The sequence below is a fragment of the Chelonoidis abingdonii genome, chromosome 1 (assembly GCF_003597395.2).
Source record: "Chelonoidis abingdonii isolate Lonesome George chromosome 1, CheloAbing_2.0, whole genome shotgun sequence".
In the NCBI taxonomy this organism is placed as follows: Eukaryota; Metazoa; Chordata; order Testudines; family Testudinidae; genus Chelonoidis; species Chelonoidis abingdonii.
In genome coordinates, this window is record NC_133769.1 from 96,492,203 (window position 1) to 96,513,717 (window position 21,515).

A 21,515-nucleotide genomic window follows, 5' to 3' on the forward strand; every position below is an offset into this window, starting at 1 on the left:
TCTTTCTTCATAAGTCAAACCCACCAGCCCCTTAATCATCTGAGTTGTTCTTCTCTGAATTCTCTCCGAATGGACAACATTTAAGAACCGTTACAGATTGGTGCCTGAGCAATCTGAAAACTGCGTGTCCATGAGCCACTTTCCCATCTGATGCTGAAACAAATTCCACCTTATAATAACCATTTTCTGCTTTCCCTGAGTCCCTGGTTTCTTTTCCACAGCCCAGTTCCCCTCTATTAGTGATTCACTAGTGCGTCTGGAGCTAATAGCTCACGAAAACCAAATAGACTGACATCTAAGGTCTAATCAAACAGCATGGAACAACTTCATAGACCCCCATCAGATAAGACAAAAACAACAGATGCTACATGATTCAGACCATGCATAATTCTTTTAGAGAAAATTCAGCAGCTACCTGCACAACCGTACATTTCAGCCAGGTGCTTCTTCTATTACAGACACGCCTGTGACATAAACCCATGTGCATATAGATCTAAAACAGGGTTCTTAACCTTTGTGCTCGTGTTCAGCCACCTGTTATCGCTCCTCCTCCTCAGATACACCTCTGGATCTTTGCCCAATTCCCTTCATGAGAAGAGGACCAGATATGCAATCCAAATGATTGCTGGTAGCTCTGTTGGTGTGACCCTCTAAGTTTAAGGCAGAGTGAGGAACATCACTGGTAATAAACATGAAAGAGGAAGCATGCTATGAAGGAGCCTGAACATGGAGAGCTTGAACTCTCTTGGAGCTGAGGGCACATGGAGAGAGGAAACTCAGCCCTGAGGGAAGGAATGCCTTGCACCACTTCTTAGCAAACCTCCCCACATTTCCATTGATCTGGCAGAAGCAAGAATGGCCTCCAGAGGGACCAATACCCAGCCTTCCTCAATCAGAGAGGAACTGAGGCCTTTCCAGAGGAGGAAGAATAAAGGGAAACTGCGGGAATCCCTGAGGGCTACCCACCACCCATGGAAAAAGGGGCAAGTGTAAGTGTAAGTGTATGCGGCATCCATATGCCAGCTATATAAAAAGGCCATCATCCGCAAGCCCTGCTGAGAAGCAGCAGTGGTCCTCCTTGACTTACTGCAGGCCTCCTGTTAATGGGTGGCAGTGATAGGTCAGCGCACCGCTTCAGCATAGTCTCAATCAGTTTCTGCAACTCTACATACTGCACTGGGAGGCAGCTCAAGTGGTCCTTCCTGTGGAGACAGGGAGAAAGAACTACAGCAGCTGGGAGTTGGAAGAAGCCTCTGAACTTTCCCCATTGGAGACAGAACTCCCAAGAAGGTCACATGTCGTAGCACGGTCAGCACAAAGAAAGACTTGATTGACAGTAGCACATCTTCACCAACTCGCTCCTGCCTTCAGTCTGTAACTGGACTGAAAGCAACTGTGATGGATTTGGACAGACAGGAGTAGATCTGAAGAGGCCAATATGGATAAGACAGATGTGTCACATCCAAAATATATCTCTCCTGAAAGAAGCCTATCAGACCCCTTCCTGCTTACCTCAGAATAGCAGCCACAGCTTTCACAGCCTCTACTGCTACCTCCTGCACCGGACATTTTACTGCCTCCATAAGAACACCAATGGCATCTTTACACATGGCTAGATTTGTGAATAACTTGATTTCCACTGGTTGCCTGAGAAGGGGAAACAAAGAGCAAATGACTAAAGCTTTGTGACCACCCCTGCTTGAAAAGAGAGTATGAAAAATAAGACCATCTCAGTGCTCTGTCCTTATTCCCCAAAAGACGCTAAGTCTTGCAGCTTCAGGCCATGCTATCAGACGTCACACAGTGAAGTCCTAGCTTTGTACTGAGATAGTGACTCTCCAAGGATTTCATGTAGTCTCCAAGCAAAACATTCATGCTGTCTGTGACTCTGTTATGGCTGGATCCCAGCACCACTCATGACAGGCAAATGTCAAAAGGTTTGGAGAAAAACCTAAGTGTGTGGATGGTTAATTGATTGGATCAGCAAACACCGGTCTGAAAACTTCAGGACAAACAGTCTCCCTACAAGAGAATGAACTCACCTACCTAGGATTTCACACCATGCTCAACACTATGGTACCTGAATGTCTACCTGAACAGAGACATTTCTAAATAAAGAAACAAATACCCTGCTTCCAGAGAGGCTGGAAACGCCATGAAAAGAGCTTCTCCTGCAGTATTGTGGCACTTCCTTGTTTGAAACACTAACCCTTGAGAAACCCTTCCCTACTGACTTGGGGCACAAACATCACTGCAGTAGGGCACTTTATGATGTAACTTTGCCTTGGAGGAAAGGTCTAAATGGCAGCATCTCTGTTTGGGTCCCAAACTCTGCCCACTGCTCCTCCTGTGCTGACACTCCTGTAGGTGGAGTGCGCCGAGTATTCCAGACCACCTGACCCTTTCAAAAAGTGACTGGATTCCTAAAGGATGGATTCCTGTGTTCAGGTGGTGTGGAGGAGAGGAGGCATTACTGCAACGCAGCAGCCCTCAGTTAGACAGCAAGTAGAAGGGGAAAAAACTAGAGGATCATTGATGGGATCCCTTTCCTCAGCACAAAATAGATGATCTGAAGGAAACACTGTACTTCAAAGCATAGCAAACAAAAACACATACTGTACTAAAAATGCCATTAGCTTGGCAAGATATTAGCCTCTCTTCCATTTGCAATGACTAATGCAGAGAAGCGTACTTTGAGAAAGAGCTTTTCTCTTCCCATATCCCGGTTTCTCTCCTTCTGATGGATCCTGCACTGCCAGCACCATCTTGTGCCAATAGCATCGCATTTTTTGTTATTGTCACAGGAATGACTAATATCATGTCACAGAAATTCAGCTTGGGGAACTGAGCAAAAAAAAGGATGAGATACTGGGGTGATGGAGAGGCAAAGAAATAAGGGGAGAATTAAAGCCAGACACTACATGAATTCTCCTATTTTGCAGAAAAGAAGAGTGAGGGGAAACAAATTCATATTTCAGCCCAGTGTTTCTATGTAAAATTCAATCCAGGTGACAGGTGTTGGACTGAAAGCCCTGGAGGTTGTGCTCTCAGTTTAGGTATAGAGCAGCACAGGGACTGCCGAGTTGCTCACATACACTGACCCAGTCCCCTGGTTCCTCCGTCCTCTTCCCCACCAATGTGTCTCTGTCCTACCCTGGAGGTGTCCTTCCCAAGGCAGAGAGGACAGTTCACTCAGTCCCTCAGTTCTCTGCTGACACTGCCAAGGGAGCTACTATGGGGCAGTTGTTTTGGTAGGTGGTGCATGAGATGTGGATGAGTCAGTTTTATCTGAAACTTGCCCTCAGGCCCTTTAGTGAACAGGTGCTCTCCCTTGCCTTCGCAATGTCCTCCAACTCAGTGACATGTGAACGAGCAGGAGGTCCTTTACCGTTTCAGTATTTCAGTGAACAGCAAGAGTCCCTGCTTGTGCAGCTCCACATTATTCAGTTGCAGGATCCCTTTCAGGCTCCTCACCACAGATTCGATGCCTGCAGAGGGGCATGTATTCACGAGATGTCATCAGGCAGATTTTAAACACACACACCAAAAACCCAAGAAGAGTTATGATGGGGGTGGGAGAAGAATTTTCAAAGGGGAGTGAGGGTTGGAGGATCTGCTGACATTGGCAGGGTATAGGCAGCGGCAGCAAAACGTTCCCCATACACTCTGTTCCCTGTCAACGTGCCTCAGCTTCCCTTGTAAAGGCACATCTACATTTGAGCTGGAAGGTATGATTCCAAGCTCACGCAGATGTACCTGCACTAGCTCTGCTTGAGCTAGCACCTAAAAACAGGAGTGTGGCTCTGGTGGCCCAAATGGCTGCTTGGGGTATCTACCCCAAGTACAATCCCACCCACTCTTCTGGGTACACACTCAGGTGGCCACCTGAAGCCGCCGCCTGTGCCAGCGCAGACACGCTGCTGTTTTTAGGTGCTGAATTGAGCAGAGCTAGGTTGGGTATGTCTACACAAGCCAGGAATCATGTTCCCAGTTCAAATATAGACATACCCTAACGGTGAATTCAGCTTCTGTCTTCCTATGTCCCTGGCATCTTTGTAGAGACTGCCAGCAAGATTCCAGTTAATGTCAACAGTGCTGGTGGCTTCTGTAATGTGGACACGTGTCCACCAGGAACTGGACTCAGGCACCATAAACCTATGTCATGGAGGTCTCCAGACAAGCATCGTATTGGAATAATTTTCAGTTACTACTAATCTGGGACCAGTGACCTTGCAGTAAAAGGCTCTGAAACCCCAGCTATATTCTCATTGTCCATGTGATATTACTCAAGCAATTTTGACAGGTTAGGAAGGACTGGGACCTACCATAGACTGTTTGACACTTGGAAAAGAAAAGCCGCTCCTCAGTTAAGAGCAGCAGGCAGCAATAAACTGACCAGAGGAGAATTTCATTGGTGCAGAAGAGACACTCAAACAGGAATTCTGCGAACAAACAAATAAAACCACCCCAGTAAAACAGCATCTCCACCATGCCTGGCACAACTGCCCCTAGGGGGCCAGGGAGAACAACAGAGGCTTTAACTGGGAGCAACGTCTTCCTGTTTCCACCCTACTGCCATACTAATTTAACAGTAACACTCAGTAATAGTCCCTAGGGAAGAGGAGACAACCACCCACTCACTACCTCTGGATGGTGTCCAGCAGCACTGATGAGTCCTGAAGGAAAAAGGGATTCCAGCTTTGCTCAGCCAAAGCGAGGATTACTGTGAAATAGGACTCTTAAAGAAAGATAGGGAGAACGCAGAGGAAAATGGTGGATATATCATCCTCAAAATATAGTGACTAAAGAGCAGCAGGGTCCTGAAGGCAAGTGGGCTGATATCCTTCTAGTACATAGCTAGCAAGCAGCTGAAATATGGCCATAGACTTTAACATGATTTAAGCCAGCTTTGTTACAGCAGCTGTGACCCCGCCTCTCACACTCTCACACATCCAAAGTAGAGGATGCACAAAACCAAAGTGATTAATTCCTCTGCGGAGGGGAAATGAAAATTTAACATCTTGCTGGGCTGGCATCCTGGGCCAAAGTCTGAGCTGAATTACATCCTGTGCACCCCACTGAAGTCAAGGGGATGATATAGGTTAATTCAGGATAGAAGTTGGCTTGTTTGGGTTCTGCAGTTATGCATGCCATGAGAATGTATAATCTAAGCAGGGTTAGGCCAGGTTAATTCTTGGATGGGAGACTTCAAAGGAAAATTCAAATGTTGCAGGAAGTAATTAGTAATTTGGTAAAGGATGGTCTATGCTCTGAATCACTACTGGAGCAATGCCTTCTAGCAGTGCTATGCATTTAGAAGTGCTGTCTTTACACCAATTACGGATAATTAGTATCCTCACTGGCACTTTTTGCAAGAGGAGTCTTAAACTTGATGACCTGCCCAAATTCCAATTTAGGACATTACATTCTGTCTACATAAACCCCCCCCTAAAATTTGAACTAGGAGCTTATTTTTCACTTCTCTTCCTATAACAACATTGGTGGTTTTTGTTGATGCAGAATGGCTGTTGTGACTACCCCAGAGGTGGATGCATTACATGGATTGATACCGACTACCTATGTGCACAAACTGTACACTGTTAAGATACCCCCAGAGGGAAGGACACTGTAAAACTACAAGGTATTATTGTATTTCTTCACCTGGGATGTCTGCATGAATAAAGGCAGGAGCATATTTGATAGGAGAATGCACAAGCACAGCAGTCATACACTGAACACTTGCCACCTGTAGCATCTCATCTCTGGACAGCAACAGCTGTGTGGAAACAAAGATGAAGAAAAAAATCAAAACCACAGACTTGATTAGGAAAGAATTCCTAGAGGGAGCTTGAAAAAGACCAATTTAAAACAGGCAAAAAGAAATCTCTTTAAGCAACACAATTCCCTAGTGTAACTTGCTATGGCAAGATAATTCCAAGGCAAGTAACTTAGCAAGATTAAGAAAAACATTAAAGATGCCTATGACTAAGAATAGCTTTGTAATCACACTAGCCAGGCTAATGCTTACAAGAGCTATGTTGATCCTCATGCTTCAGAGTATAAGCTAAACAGAGCTGGGATCAGGAAGAAATTCCACTCACTACTGGTGCACTATTGAACAACCGGTGCATTATGGGGGATTTCCACTTTCCTAGGCTGCATCTGACATTGATCAGTATGGGGGAGGCTACTTGAACCAGTGCAGCAAATAACTGTTCCTATTGATAACTCGCCTCACAGTAAGGGATAATTTGACTGGCCACTTGTACAAGGCATGTTGAAAGATGTGGTAACCCCTTCAGCAATTACCTTTTTGAGCACTAGTGGCAGTGGGTTCTCTCCCTCCAACAACTCAGTATTCTCAGAATCTGCCCCTCTTCTTGAATTGCTCATAATAACTGACACAAAATGGTCAGAATTCAGCAGCTCCTTTAGCAAACCTGCAAGGGGAGAGAAAGAACAAGCAGCAAACTGGGAGTGGGAAGGACTGGGAGCTTCACAACATCCTGTCCTGAAACATGTCACTGACTCCTTACCCACTGCTGTATTCTTGACAAAACCCTTCCACTTACATTCAGGGCTTTCTCTGGCCATGCCCCCATGTATCTCCACCATCCATCAATGCTTTACACACACACCCTCATCCCCAATTCTCCTCTTTGCCATTTCTGAATCTCTCCATTCCCCGTTCCCTCTTCCATCACTGAATCCTTTAATTGCCATTGCACCAGCTTTCTAGCACAACCTGATCCACTCCTTCTGCCTTTCCAATTCCTCACCTCCAAACTCTTTTTAAAGCGCAGCTCAAAACCAGCCACTTCTCTGCCGCTTGCAGCCAGGGACCCAATCACCAGTTTCTCCCCCAGGTACTTACTACTGCCAACCATTTACACCTCTTGCTATCCATTCTCCCACCCTGCTCTCACACCTCCCCATTTAATAATCCCATTTCTGTAACTGCTACAAGTTTAAAGAACCTACCACAAGCAGCACATTATAAACATACAGTGTACATTGTTACATGCACTGATGCAAATCATAAACAAGAGATTTTGTAGACAACACTCTAATGTAAGTTCAGAAGTGATGTAGCAGGGCTGTTGGAGTGAACTTTTGAAAAGAGACATCTGTTACAAATGGCTGACTGCTGGATGTGAAAAGCAAGCAGACTACTGTTCCCCTTGTACAGTAAAGGGGGAGATCGCTGTGTGGTGTGCATTTGAGCTGTGTGAGTGTAGCCGAAACCATCCTGTGTACTGCATGACATCACTGCTCTATGCAAAACGATGGTTCTGACTGCATCATCCAGAAGCTTAGAGAAAGCATAGGCGCTGACTCCGTGGGTGCTCTGGGGCTGGAACACCCATGGGGAAAAAAATGGTGGGTGCTGAGCACCCACTGGCAGCCCCGCTATCAGCCCCCACCACCCTCCCCCAGCACCTCCCGCCCATCGGTGGGCCCGCCAATCAGCTCCTCCCCCCTCCAACCCAGTGCCTGGCCCGCCACGATCAGCTGTTTCACAGCATGCAGGAGGCTCTCAGCAGGAAGTGGAAGGAGTGAGGATGCAGCACGCTTGGGGAGGGGGAGGAAAGAGACAGGGCAGGGTGTGGGGTGAGGGTGGGCATACTGGAAAGTCGGCGCCTGTGAGAGAAAGTCAATCTCCATTTTTGTTTTTCAGCCTAAGCTACGAGACACTTCATATCTCCAAGTTGCATTTCTCAGAATCAATCCAACCACTTTACAATACCAATCTATCTGATTGTATGTAGAGGTTGGAATCAGTCACTTTAACCTTAGTGGATTACTTGATTTCCAGGAAGATGACACAGTCAAATTGGGACAGGTCAAGCCATGGTGCAAGCTGGAGGCCTTCAGAGACAGTTTCAGCAGGTACCACTGGGGTTCCAGCAACAAGGTGTGACAGAGTGTGTTGCTTCCCTGTTTATACTAGGAGGGTTTGGCAATGGGGCTAGGATGAACGATTGTTGTGCAGTAACAGAAGGGATCAGTAGCTGTGGACAAGTACACTCACTACCTACGGAATAGTCCAACCAGCTGAGAGTTTGCAAGTTCAGAGTTCTGAGGAACAATCCAGAGTCCAGAACACATTAGAATCCCAAACTATCAAAGACAACCCCACATTTTTTGTTTCTCTGAGATGTCTTACCCATGCAATTAACCTGCAGTTCCTTTGTCTGTGCATTCCCTAGGGTAGCCAAGAAGAGGTCACACAGCCTCTCTGTGAAGTGCACTGACAGCCTTTCTGAACTAGTGGGGGAAGAGTACAGCTTGCCATAAAGATAGCAGACAGCAGCCTTTACACCCTCGTTGGGGTACATCAAGCCTGCCAGCAGGTGTTCCATTAAGTTACCTAGAGTGGTGAACAACAATGACCGCTGTTGAGAGAAAACTCTGGTATCGACATTTCTAAGTCATCTGGCAGAGGCACATTCCCTGCAAAAGCCTCCAGAAACACTTTACAGACCTGTCCATGCAGGCTAGGAAAAGAGGTTGAGGTTAGGTTGAGATTAGCTAATGCATGTTAACTGACCTTTCCCTCTTTCCCTAATCAAGCCTTATATTAAGAAATGTGGGGCCACCTGCTGTGATTCTCTGAGGAGTGAGTGATGCTGTAAGAATTGTCCAGGGGGGCTCACAGTTAAACTACTTAACAATACACACGCCAACCCCCACTCCTCTACTTAGGGGCTGAGCATTCTCGCACCAACACTCCTACCTTGGGGAAGGGAGACATGGGGAAGTGCAACCACATGCATGTCTCCCAAGAGGCAAACAGAGCTTCAAATTCCAGTCCACTAAGGCTGGTCTTCAACAGGCCAAACTAGCCAGGAGAGGTAGAGCAACCTCATGGCTAAGCACTGGACAGGGACTCAAGAGATTGCATCCAATCCTAGTTCTGCCGCAGATTTGCTTTCTGACCTTGGGAAAGTGACTTAGTGTCTGTATCAGAGTTGTAGCCATGTTAGTCTGTATCCACAAAAACAACGAGGAGTCCGGTGGCACCTTAAAGACTAACAGATTTATTTGGAGCATAAGCTTTCATGGGTGAATACCCACTCTGTCAGACACATGCCGTGGTATTCACTCACGAAAGCTTATGCTTCAATATGTCTGTTAGTCTATAAGGTGTCACAGGACTCTTTGTGGCTTTTTACAGATCCAGACTAACACGGCTACCCCTTGACACAGATTTATTTGGAAAGATAAGCTTTCGTGTGTAAAAAAACCCAACTTCTTCAGATGCATGGAGTGAAAATTACAGATACAGGCATAAATATATACAGGCACATGAAGAGAAGGGAGTTGCCTTACAAATGAAGAACCAGTGTTGACAAGGCCAATTCAGACAGGGTGGATGTGGTCCACTCCCAATAACTGATGAGGAGGTGTCAATACCAAAAGAGGGGAAATTGCTTTTGTAGTGAGCCAGCCACTCCCAGTCCCTATTCAAGCCCAAATTAATGGCGTTAAGTTTGCAAATGAATTGTAGCTCTGCAGCTTCTCTTTGAAGTCTGTTTTTGAAGGTTTTTTTTGTTGAAGGATGGCTACTTTAAATCTGTTATTGAATGTCCTGAGAGACTGAAGTGTTCTCCTACTGGCTTTTGTATGTTACCAGTCCTGATGTCTGCTTTGTGTACATTTATTCTTTTACATAGAGACTGACCAGTTTGGCCAAGGTACATGGCAGAGGGGCAGTGCTGGCACATGATGGCATATATCACATTAGGAGATGTGCAGGTGAACGAGCCCCTGATGGTGTGACTGATGCGGTTGGATCCTCTGATGGTGTCACTAGAGACGATATGGGGACAGAGTAGGCAATGGGATTTGTTACAGGGATTAGTTCCTGGGTTAATGTTTTTGTGGTGTGTAGTTGCTGGTGAGTATTTGCTTCTGGTTGGGGGGGCTGTCTGTAAGCAAGGACTGGCCTGCCTCCCAAGGTCTGTGAGAGTGAGGGATCGTTTTCCAGAATAGGTTGTAGATTGTTGATGATATGCTAGAGAGGTTCTAGCTGGGACTGTACGTGATGGCCAGTGGTGTTCTGTTATTTTCCTTGTTGGGCCTCACCTGTAGTAAGTGACTTCTGGGTACCCATCTCGTTCTGTCAGTCTGTTTCCTCACTTCCCCAGGAGGGTATTGTAGTTTTAAGAATGCTTGATAAAGATATTGTAGGTTTTTGTCTCTGTCTGAGAGATTGGAGCAAATGCGGCTGAATCTTAGGGCTTGACTGTAGACAATGGATCGTATGATGTGTCCTGGATGGAAGCCGGAGGCATATAGGTACATATAGCAGTCAGTAGATTTCCAATATAGGGTGGTGTTTATGTGACCATCACTTATTAGCACTGTAGTGTCTAAGAAGTGGATCTCTTGTGTGGATTGGTCCAGGCTGAGGTTGATGGTAGGGTGGAAATTGTTGAAATCCAGGTGGAATTCTTCAAGGGCCTCCTTCCTGTGGGTCCATATGATGATGTCATCAATGTAGCACAAGTAGAGGAGAGGTACTAGGGGACAAGAGCTGAGGAAGTGTCGCTCTAAGTCAGCCATAAAAAGGTTGGCATGCTGTGGGGCCATGCGGGTACCCACAGCAGTGTCACTGACTTGAAGGTATAAGTGGTCCCCAAATCTGAAATGGTTGTGGGGGAGAACAAAATCACAAAGCTCAGCCACCAAGTGTGCCATGGCCTCATCAGGGATACGGTTCCTGACAGCTTATAGCCCATCCTCATGTGGAATATTGGTGTAAAGCACTTCTACATCCATGGTGGCCAGAATGCTGTTTTCAGGAAGATCACTGGGAGTGTCTGACTCACTACAAAAGCAATTTCCCCTCTCTTGGTATTGACACCTCCTCTTCAATTATTGGGAGCGGACCACATCCACCCTGACTGAATTGGCCTTGTCAACACTGGTTCTTCAACTGTAGGGCAACCCCCTTCTCTTCATGTGCCAGTATATATATGCCTGTATCTGTAATTTTCACTCCATGCATCTGAAGAAGTGGGGTTTTTAGCCACGAAAGCGTATGCCCAAATAAATCTGTTAGTCTTCAAGGTGCCACCAGATTGCTCGTTGTTTTAGTGTCTGTCTCACTCTCTCAGGGCCTCTAGATGTTACCATGATATAATGAAGTATGACTCACCGTGTTCAATCACCAATATATCAGCTAAACCCGGGATGGCATCTGCCAGTTTGCCCAGGAGATTAAACATAGGCAGGCTCCCTCTCATGGTGGCTGCCTCAGATAACTGGGAAGGGAAGAAAACAAACCACCAATAAGAATGTTGCCCAAAATGGGAAACACACACAAAATGGTGAACTCCCCTCATGGTGCAATGAACCCCTTGAAATGGGACCTTCTAAGCCAGTGGAACCCCCTTAACTGTTCAGGATAAATCAGCGGAAGATATTTGTTTGTCCAGACAATTGTCCCTAAACACATCCACCAAATCTTCCAGCAATAATCTCCTCCTGGTTTCTGCCCTGCTGCTGCACCCCCCGAGCTGATGTGTAGGTGGATGAGGGAGCTGGCTAACCCTCTGCCCATCTCTGCTGCCTCCCAAGCTTCTGTGCTCTGGGGAAGTCTGACATTTTGTGATGAATCTGGCAATGAACAGAGCACAAGTGAAGGGAGCAGACCTGCCAAGCAGCTCCAGGTCTGAAAAGCTGCCCATATTATTGCTGCAGTAATGGAGGGAAAAGAGAAACCACAGAGAATGCCATGTTGCCATGGTGGAGGGGATATGATGGTAAAAATTCCAGGGCAGATGTCAACATTGCCAAAGTCACAAAGGCAGCAGCAGCACTTAGGACATTCCTCAAGAGCCCATTCACAATAGTGTGTAACTTTCCATATTTTCAAACTTGGGGGACCAAAGGGAGCAAGGAAATAATCTTTATTGACCTCTTTCTGGCTTTCATCCAACACACAGTGTACATACTGCTCCAACTTCATCTCCGCCACAAGTCGCACCAGAACTGAGCAGAAGAAACAGGATCAGTAACAATAACACACACCAGAGTTTACTCAGAACACATCTTCCACAGAGCTTTACCGAGCAGGTAGAGTACGTGTTTAACGCATATGGAGGTTAAACAGCATGGGGCACGGGTCACTTGCTGGAGGGTTCTCTGCAGCTTGAGGTCTTCAAACTGCAATTTAGGGACTTCAGTAACTCAGACATAGGTTAGGGGTTTGTTATAGAAGTGGATGGGATTGTTACAGAAGTGGATTCTGTGGCCTGCATTGTGCAGGAAGTCAGACTAGATGATCATAATGGTCCCTTCTGACCTTAAAGTCTATGAGGAGCTTATAAAGCAGAGTAACATCTGCATTCTCTTTGCTGTTATTTGACATTCCTCCTGCCCCAGCTTGATCTTTCTGCAGTCAAGTCATCATAAACTCTGCATTAGTGACTGCTATTTACAAGGAAATTAACTTCCAGTCACCAATTCAGTGTTAGGCTATCAAGTAATAAAGAGATATCAGGCTGGAAAAGAATTAGTTCCTTGTTCAAAGCAAAAATACACCCAATAAGTAGTGCATAGGACAAGTTTCCCACACTTCCTTTCTGAGATTAGATCAGGACACAGTTGATGACCAGATATAATCTGAGGGGCCCTTATCTAGTATTAGGCTCTTTAATAGTACCTGGGAGCCTGTTATAGCCCAGTGGACAAGGGGCTGACTTATGACTCAGGAGACCTGTGTTTGAGCCCCAGCTCCACTGCTGGATGAGTGCTACCAACCCACTTTTCTCCCTCATTTTCCCCAAATGTAGGATGATGAAACTGACCTCTTTTGTAAAATGCTTTTAGATCTACCGATGATAAGAGCTAAGTGTTATTTACACCTATTGTGATTATTCTGCGTATCAAGTCCTATTTCTACAGCTTGGTGTTCCAATTCTACCTTTCCACCTCCTCGGCACCAATTAAGACCTATTATTTTTGGCTCACAGTAACTGTGAGAAAACCTTATTCCATCTGCCCTAGTGACAAGGAGGAGGTGGAATAATGGAAATCAACAAGAAACTAGGTTCACTAGAAGCCATTTGCACATCATTTTTGGCTTTACTAACAAAACAACCAGTGAGCTGCATGAAGCAAGACAACTGCTTTCCCAGTAAAAAAATAATCTCATAACCTCTGATGCCCGTTGGTCACCTCTTGCCTGATACGAAGAACCAAAACTATTTCTGACATGTTTAGATCACAGGCTTTCCATGGGTATAAAGAACATTCAGACTGACTTAAGAGGTAAAAGTTTTCCAGCAGACAAGCAAACAGACAAGAAAGCTATTGTGGGGGTAATACAAAGAGGATGGAGTCAGGGTATACTGTTTGATATTATATGAATGGTGGTTGTGGGTTTACCTTGCTCCCATTGTGTATTTTGTTTAGGGCATATGCTTTTATGGAACATACTTTTTTATGTTTATATTGCTGGGTATTCAGTGATACATTAACAGTGAAGGGTGGTTAACCCTTTGAACAAGTTATCAAGGAACATGGTGCATTCTCTATCTCTTCATGATTTCAGATCAAGACTCTGGGCCTTTCTGGAAGATGTGCTTTAGCCAAACACAAGTTATGGCTGAATGCAGAGATAACAGGATAAAATTGTAAGGCCTTCGTTATGCAGGAGCTAAGAATAGATGATCTAACAATCCCTTCTGGCCTTAAAATCTATGAAAACCTTCAGGTATGAGGCACCAATAAGTTAAACTGTTTTGCAGTTTGGGAGTGTGCACATCTCAGAGGATTAGTAATGTGACAAAGACACTTTACCTCTGTGTCACCATGTGAAATCTAGCCCACATTCCTACTGACTGAAAACTGATACCCTCTCTGAAGAGAGCTGGTTATTTTTCAGTTCAGCTCTTAAGATTTTTGTGAGAAAGACACCAGTGTCAGCAGAAATGCCAAAGATTAAATGAGCTGTGGGTGTGCTTCCCCCAAAAACAACTCTTAGGAGATTATACCCCTTTCACTGTGCATGCAAAGCACCACGGCAAGGAGAGGGAACAGCTGCTCTCTTCAATTTGTGAAGTTGCTGAGACTATCAGCACACAACCAGATACAGTAGATTCCTCTTCCCAACCTGCCAGTGAAACCCAGAACCTCTCTCTCACCTTCAGTCGGTAGATCCAGTGCTCTACTGTCTTCTGCTGTATGCAACATCCCTGAAAGATCAACTCACATATAAATCACAATTACATAATATATCCCCCATTTGAGATCATCAGTGTTGGGGCTTGATTTTGAAAGGAATCCTGGGGACCTTTCAGGACTCTTGCATCTTCCCGATTTATTAGCCCTGCTTCATGTCAGACCAACCTGTCTTTCTGGTCAAGACTGGGAGGACATTGCTCTTTGGGAGCAGGATACAAGGTGCTCCCTGTATCCAATTCACAAGAGGCTGAACCATACAGCCTAACTTGTAATCTTTTAACTTGCTTGCTGTGTTTTTTGTTTTTAGGGGGTATAGTGAGAGATTTTTTTTTTTTTCTAAAATAATTGTTTTCACCCATCTAAGTACATACACAACCCTCATCACCAGCGCATTTGAGTGTCTGTGACTGGTATTATTAAACCCACCTCACAAAAGTCTGTTTCCAGAATACACACAGCACACTATCCAGAATTCCAAAAGTTACAGACTCTTACGTTCCACCCACTCCTGCCATGAACAGTTTTGTTCCTGTTCCCTCACAGCAGTGAACACTGCCAAACAGATTATTTACCCTAAAATTAAACACTACCAGTATTAGAAATTCACATTCCCATTGAGACTATTCCAGAGGTAAACTTAATCTATTGTTACAAAACTGTTTAACATAATCTTTTATTTTCACAACCAGAACATAAGATTTGACCATCGTCTCACCTTTTGCTGCACCAGATCAGATTACTAATCCAGTACCTCACCTCCTTCCACATTAGATCAGAGCATTGGTCCACCACAATTCCTTCTTCTGCCCTACCGGGCCTGTTTTACCAACATTTCTAGTTCAGTATTTTGCTTCTGATGGTTCAAAAGGACAAAAATCCTCCACATAAAACAGCTGACCAACTGAACAATACTGAGACACTGGGTCTGGAGAAAGCAGTTTCTTTCCTGCCTCATCCCATCCCCTCTACATCATAGGATCAATTACCTTTATTATGGAATATTGTAGAGTTAGCTTCCTTTCACTTTTCAAATTAAATTCAGACTATTCATGCTCACCATCATGGCCCTTCACAATATCCTAGCCTGCATCTCTTCCCTCTTTCATTTTTAACCTCCCTTTCTTCTGCCTATGTTCCTCTCAAAACTCCTTCCTTTTTTATCTTGTTCCGATGTTGTATTGATTTAGAGGAAATAAATTGGCTAAAAATGTTAACATAACCCAATCACTGTCCAACATTAAACAGTATTAAACCAGGTGTGGGGTTTGGTATACAGAGACCTCAGCCTGCTTAGTACCTTGGAAACATACCATTATATTTTTAAAAAAACTTTTAAATTAAAGAAAGGAAAACAGTTAAAGAATTTGAAAGGTAAAGTGTTAAACAAGGTTTTTATTTTCAACAACTTTTTTGTTGTTTGGGGAATTAGCTGGAGAGAGTTTTTAGAAGGAAAAAAAAACCCTATGACAGTTTTTTAAATGGTAAGAACTATCATTTTAGGGACAAGAGAAGAAATTGGTTGAGGGAGGCTTGAGCTGTTGGTGTTGCTGTTGTTGTTAACATTTGATTGTTTTATTTTAGATGGTGTTTGGGATATAATTGGAACCAGCAGAGATGGCAATGTCATTTGGGGCTCTTTTTTGGCCTGGTTTGGTCAGGACATTTTTTAGGATATGGATGATAAAAGCCCGGTGCCCCGGTAGATCATCAGGGTGGCAGCCATGATATTGAAGCTTCATTCAGTAGCCAATTTTTCTTCCAAAGTGTTTTAATTTAAGGACCACATAAGGAGTGTGGGACGTTCTGTACCTCGTAGGAACACTCTACACCCCCATGGTCATCCTTATAATATGACTGTGTGGCATCCAGTGCAAAGTTTCTCATGTTGGGTGTTTTTGGAAGGCTCATGATGCATTGAGTATTGTTATAGTAATTATTGTTATAGTAATGTTATACAGTGGGATAGCTCACTGGTTTGAGCATAAGCCTGCTAAACCCAGGGTTGTGAGCTCAATCCTTGAGGGGGCCATTTAGGAACCTAGAGCAAAAATCTGTCTGGGGATTAGCCCTGCTTTGAGTAGGGGGTTGGATTAGATGAGGTCCCTTCCAACCCTGATATTCTATGACAGGTATATAGTTATGCAGCTGAAAATGTTTCCTCATCACTTAAAATAAGCCCTAACAAAAAGCCTCCAGAAGCAGAGGGGCAGTTCACACCTCATCAGGGCATGTATGCAACCAGACCAGCCTCACAGGAACAAAGGATCTGTTGGACTCTTAAGTGAGTCACTCCCACCTTCCTTTGGTCAGTTTGGGACCGTGATGAGGTAATATTCACCTGACTCTGAAGGGGGGGCAAAGCCAAGAGGGAAGAAAGAACATGATAAAAGGGAGATGTTTGCCATGCTCTTCCTCACTCTTCCACGTACATCTACAGTCACCACACCAAGCGACTGAAGCACTGATCAAAGCAGAGAGCTTGGCTGAGGAGCAACCAGCCAGCCTGTGGTGAGAAGGAGCTACATTTGTAAGGGTACTGAAAGTGTTAAAATCAACTTAGAATGTGTTTTGCTTTTATTTCATTAGACCAAATCTGATTTGTTGTGCTTTGACTTATAATCACTTAACATTTATCTTTGTAGTTGATAAATCTGTTTGTTTATTCTATCTGAAGCAGTGCGTTTGGTGAGAAGCCTGTCAGAAACTCTCCTTGAGATAACAAGCCTGGTACGTATCACTTTGTTAAACTGACAAACTCATATAAGCTTGCAGCGTCCAGCAGGCATAACTGGACACTGCAAGACAGAGGTTCCCAGGGTTGTGTCTGGGACCAGAGATATTGGCTAGTATCATTCGGTTGCACAATCCAAGGAGCAGCTTACATGCCAGAGGCTGGGTGTGAACAGCCCAGGAGTGAGGGTAGTCATAGCAGAGCAGGGTAACGCTGACTCCCAGAGTCAAGGATTGGAGTGACCTAGCAAATCACCGCCCTGGATAACACTAGGGGAACGTCACGAGTGGTAGGCAGAATAGCCTCTCTCATCATTACTTTGTCCATCAATTAGGCCTAGATTTTGAAACATCAATTTTGGCTTACTGTTTTTACACTTTTTTTAAAACACCGTCCTTGAGTTACATCAGTAACCTTTCTGTTTAGACTAATTCAGTTTTTCTGTCTCCCTTTCACACCTTTTCCCATTAACATTTGTTCTTGATAGGTTACTGTGACATTTTAGGAACTTTCACTTACTGTTTATAATTGATTTTTTCATTACGTACATTTGTAGGGTCAATTATTATAACACCACATTGGTTGTTTTGCCTTCCCCATGCTGCTGCCCTTACCCCTGGACCTTCCTCCCAAAGCTAGTGTACCCAAAAAAACCAAATTCAGCTTATTCCAATCCCTCTTTAATACTTATTATTATTGATTATATGTAGTACAGTGACACCCGGAAGCCACAGTTAGGACCCTACTGTATGTACAAACATACACTAAAAGACAGTTCCTGCCCCTAAACCCTCTCTACAGTAAACCTTCCAAAATGTAGAGAAGGGGTATTTCTGATGTTATTGCCTGTTTTTAAAGCACACATTGTCCCCCTAAGTTATTGGATTCATGTGTGTTTACTGTTAGAACTATATTATCTAGGTCTGAATTGTCTGTAAACTCCTCAGGGCCAGGGCTGCTCCCTTCACGTTTGTACTGGGCCAACGGCACAGACTGGGCTCAGTATAACCTCTGTGAATAAAATTATTAAAATCTACAAAGCTATGTTCCTAACAATGCACAGCATCATATGTACAAACAAAATGAGAAAACACCACTGAAATTATTCAATGTGTCAGAATAGAAGAATGAGAGAGAGGGATCTTGAGATGTATTTTCCCCTAAAGAGCAAGAAAAATCTCAAGTGTACATGAGATCGGGGCAGCAACCAGGCAGAAATAGAGAATCCAATATATTCATTCACTGAAACAACCAGCTTTTGGGACTTCTATGCACCCTACCACTTTCCCCCTTCCTTACTATTCCTTGCTCAATGGGCCAACATTCCATACCAACTCTTCCTGCAAGGGCTGTGATGCAAACAAAAACCGATCGTGCATATGCTCTGGCCAGCAAAGATCGCTGTTGGAAAGACATCTCTTCTAATCCCTTAGGCCTGGTCTGCACTGCAGCGATAAGATACGCAACTTCAGCAACGAGAATAGCGTAGCTGAAGTCGACGTATCTTAGATCGAATTAAAATTACTTACTTTGCGTTCTCGCAGCACTGGATTGACGGCCGCAGCTCCCCCATCAACTTTGCTTCTGCCTCTCGCAATGCTGGAGTTCAGCAGTCGACGAGAGAGTGATCGGGGATTGACTTATCGCATCTACACTACACGTGATAAATCGATCCCCGATAGATCGATTGCTACCCGCCAATGCGGTGGGTAGTATAGACGTATGCTTAGAATATGTTGCTCTACTGTGATACTGGCTGGAAAGGAGCAGGTGAATGGCCCTCAAGCATCAATGAGAATTTCTACAAATTCAGAGACATGAGCTGAAAAGGTATCATGCAGATTAGCATTTTGGATATTGTACTTCTACCCAGCCTCCCTTTGGTTTTGTTCCACTTCATCCCAAAGCTGCAGTCCTATCTATCATAGGCGCTGATTCTATGGGTCCTCCGGGGCTGGATCACCCACAAGGAAAAATTAGTGGGTGCTCTGCACTCTCTGTCACGCCCCACCTCCTCCTCCTCCCGAGTGTTACCTCCGAGTGCTTGCTGCCAGCAAACAGCTGTAGCAAGCTCCAGGAGGGAGGGGGGAGGAGCGGGAACATGGCACACTCAGGGGAGGTGGCAGGACCGGGGCAGGGATTTGGGGAAGGAGTAGCAATAGGGGCAGGGAAGGGGTGGGGTTGGGATGGGGACTTTGGGGAAGGGGTTGGAATGAGGGCAGGGCAGGGGTGGAGCCGGGGACAGAGGGGGGTCGAGCACCCACCAGCGCCAGTAGAACTTGGTGCCTATGCCACCTCTTCTATACCTCTTACAGTGCTGTGGCAGAATAGTGGTGCACTCTGGGAAGAGACAAACCCCCAGAAGCTCTCTGTTTGTAGTAAGACTTTAAAAAAGGAGACAAAAATAGAAGAGGAACATGATCCACGCTGATATGCTGGTTCTGCCTCCAGTATTCATGGCACAGAGCTTTGAAAGTCAAGATGGGGCAGATAGAAACACGGAACACTGAGAAGAAGGGATCCCAGAAAAGTAAAGATCAGCACTGCCTTCCCCCATTAGCTGTATTAGTTAACGTAAAAGGGGTGCTCTTACCAAAGAGGGTTCCTATGAAATGAACACACACTCTTTCGTCCTGTGCCAGCAGCTGGACGACTGGCACTGCATGCCAGGCCAGGACATCACGGAAGCAAGACAGCACATGCTTCTTGCGCACCAGCTGAAGGTTAAAGATGGAATGGAAAGTATCACTGGTGATTTACTTCATGACATGCAAAGGGGGGCTGAAGAAGACACTAGGCCAAGGGGACAACAGCACAGTGCGCCTAGGTGCCTGAGCAACCCGTGCTGGAGCCCAGAAACGCAGCATGGCAGGGCACTAGCCCTATTCCCACACTAGAGACCAGGACTCAAGTCACAGAGACCATCCCATATTAAAGCGACCTGGGAGGAACGATCTGGCAGGGGGCAGGGCGGGACCAGGCAAGGCCTGGGGTGAGAATGGCAGGGAGCAACACTAGACCGGGTTGGGGCCTAGAGCCAAGCGGTGCTGGGCCAAGCAGGCGGCGAGGTGGGGTTGGACTGGCTATGGGGCGGGGAACCAAGCGAGGCAACGGGCAGAGCTGGACAGGCTGGGGGCGTGGCAGGGAGCCGGACCAGGCAGGGAACAGGGCAGGACCAGGCAGGAAGCTGGACTGGACTGGACTGGCTGGGGGCGGGACTGGGAGCCGAGCCGAGCCGAGCCAGGCAGGGAGCAGGGCTGGACCGGCTGGGGGCAGGGCGGGGAGCCGAGCCGGACCAGCCAGGGGGCGGGGCTGGACCGCCTGCGGGGCCCGTGTGGGGACGCGCAGGGGGCAGATATGGAACCTGAGCCTCCTCCGCCCACAGCGGGCGCTCCCGATAGGCGGGGGCGGGGCGCGCTGAGGACCCGGCGGGCCCCGTACCGAGGCGCCGCCGTCCCCCAGCGTCTCGATGACGCAGGCCAGGCAGAGCGGCGGGGGCAGCAGCAGGAGCCAGCGCGGGTGGTGACGCGCGTGGAGCCGCTCGCAGACCAGCAGCCCCTCCCCCGTGGCCTCTTCCATGTCGCGCCGCCCGGGCCTCGCTGCGAGTAGGTGTCACTTGTCTGGGGGGAAAGAAAAGCACAGAATTGGCGGGGAAAGTCCTGCGCATGCGCAACTGGGGCGGGGTTTATTTTCGGCGCTTGGGGAGAAGCCGAGCACGTGCATCCCGGTGGTGAGGGCGGGGCCCAGGGGAGGGAGGCAATTGATTCCTTGCTGACGCTCTCTGTCCTTAAAGGGCCACACACATCACTCGCCGCACCTTTCTTCCCATCCCCATCCTGAGCCCGCCCCCTAGGGGAGCCACGGCCGGCAGGACTGGGGCACTCGGGGCAGGACATCGCCCCATGCAATGCGCTTGGTGCCTGCCTGGCATCATGGGCAGCTGGGGGCGGGGCAAGAGGGGAGGAGGAGGAGCAGGGATCTGCTGGGGAACATAGAAGGGGAGAAGAAGAGAGTTCCTGGAGCAGCGCCGCATGGGGGGCAGCCTTAGAACGGAACCCCCGCCCTTGTGGGGGAGTGAGACAGAGGTGAGGTAGGGAAAGCTGATGTGGGTCCAGGCGGGGTAACAAGTGGGGAAATGAGAACCCTAGGCAGGGATCCAGGTGGAAGGATCACAAACAGTGAGGGAGAGATTAGGCAAGAGGGACAGAAGATGAGAGAGCAGGGAAATGGGTAGAGAAAGACAGGGGATTCCAAATAGCAAATGGGGAAGGGGAAATAATGTGCAGAAAGGAAAGAGAAAACTGAGAGATGACAAAATAAGTGAAGCCGAAGGAGAAACCCCAGAACCTTACATTTCATTGGTTGAAACCTATGTTTTGGGTGACATAAAAGCCACGCCAGCCTTTTTCTTCTTGTACTTGGAATGTGGGGGAGTGATCAGTCCTTGACTGAGGATACCACTGCACTTAAAACAAGCCCTATAGTTCATGGTCATTTGGTGACCTATGTGAAATCATTTTGGGCTCAGTCCAGTTCCTACTGAGGTCTGCAACACAAAAGCCACAATTACAGCTGGTACTAATGTTCT

General features: G+C 46.4%; 1 protein-coding gene across 1 annotated transcript in view; it reads right to left on the reverse strand.

The window, feature by feature from the left end:
• Positions 1-20,506, reverse strand: part of MEI1 (meiotic double-stranded break formation protein 1) — a 55,614-nt gene extending 35,108 nt beyond the window's left edge. Inside the window, exons 1-12 of the mRNA XM_075067879.1 lie at positions 20,369-20,506; positions 19,521-19,644; positions 14,157-14,207; positions 11,927-12,000; positions 11,165-11,270; positions 8,168-8,371; positions 6,310-6,440; positions 5,662-5,776; positions 4,326-4,442; positions 3,389-3,488; positions 1,513-1,647; positions 1,088-1,202 (exon numbers count right to left, since the gene is read on the reverse strand). Coding sequence (XP_074923980.1) covers positions 1,088-1,202; positions 1,513-1,647; positions 3,389-3,488; positions 4,326-4,442; positions 5,662-5,776; positions 6,310-6,440; positions 8,168-8,371; positions 11,165-11,270; positions 11,927-12,000; positions 14,157-14,207; positions 19,521-19,644; positions 20,369-20,506 — 1,410 coding nt within the window. The remainder of the gene's footprint in view (positions 1-1,087; positions 1,203-1,512; positions 1,648-3,388; positions 3,489-4,325; positions 4,443-5,661; positions 5,777-6,309; positions 6,441-8,167; positions 8,372-11,164; positions 11,271-11,926; positions 12,001-14,156; positions 14,208-19,520; positions 19,645-20,368) is intronic.
• Positions 20,507-21,515: the final 1,009 nt, after the last annotated feature.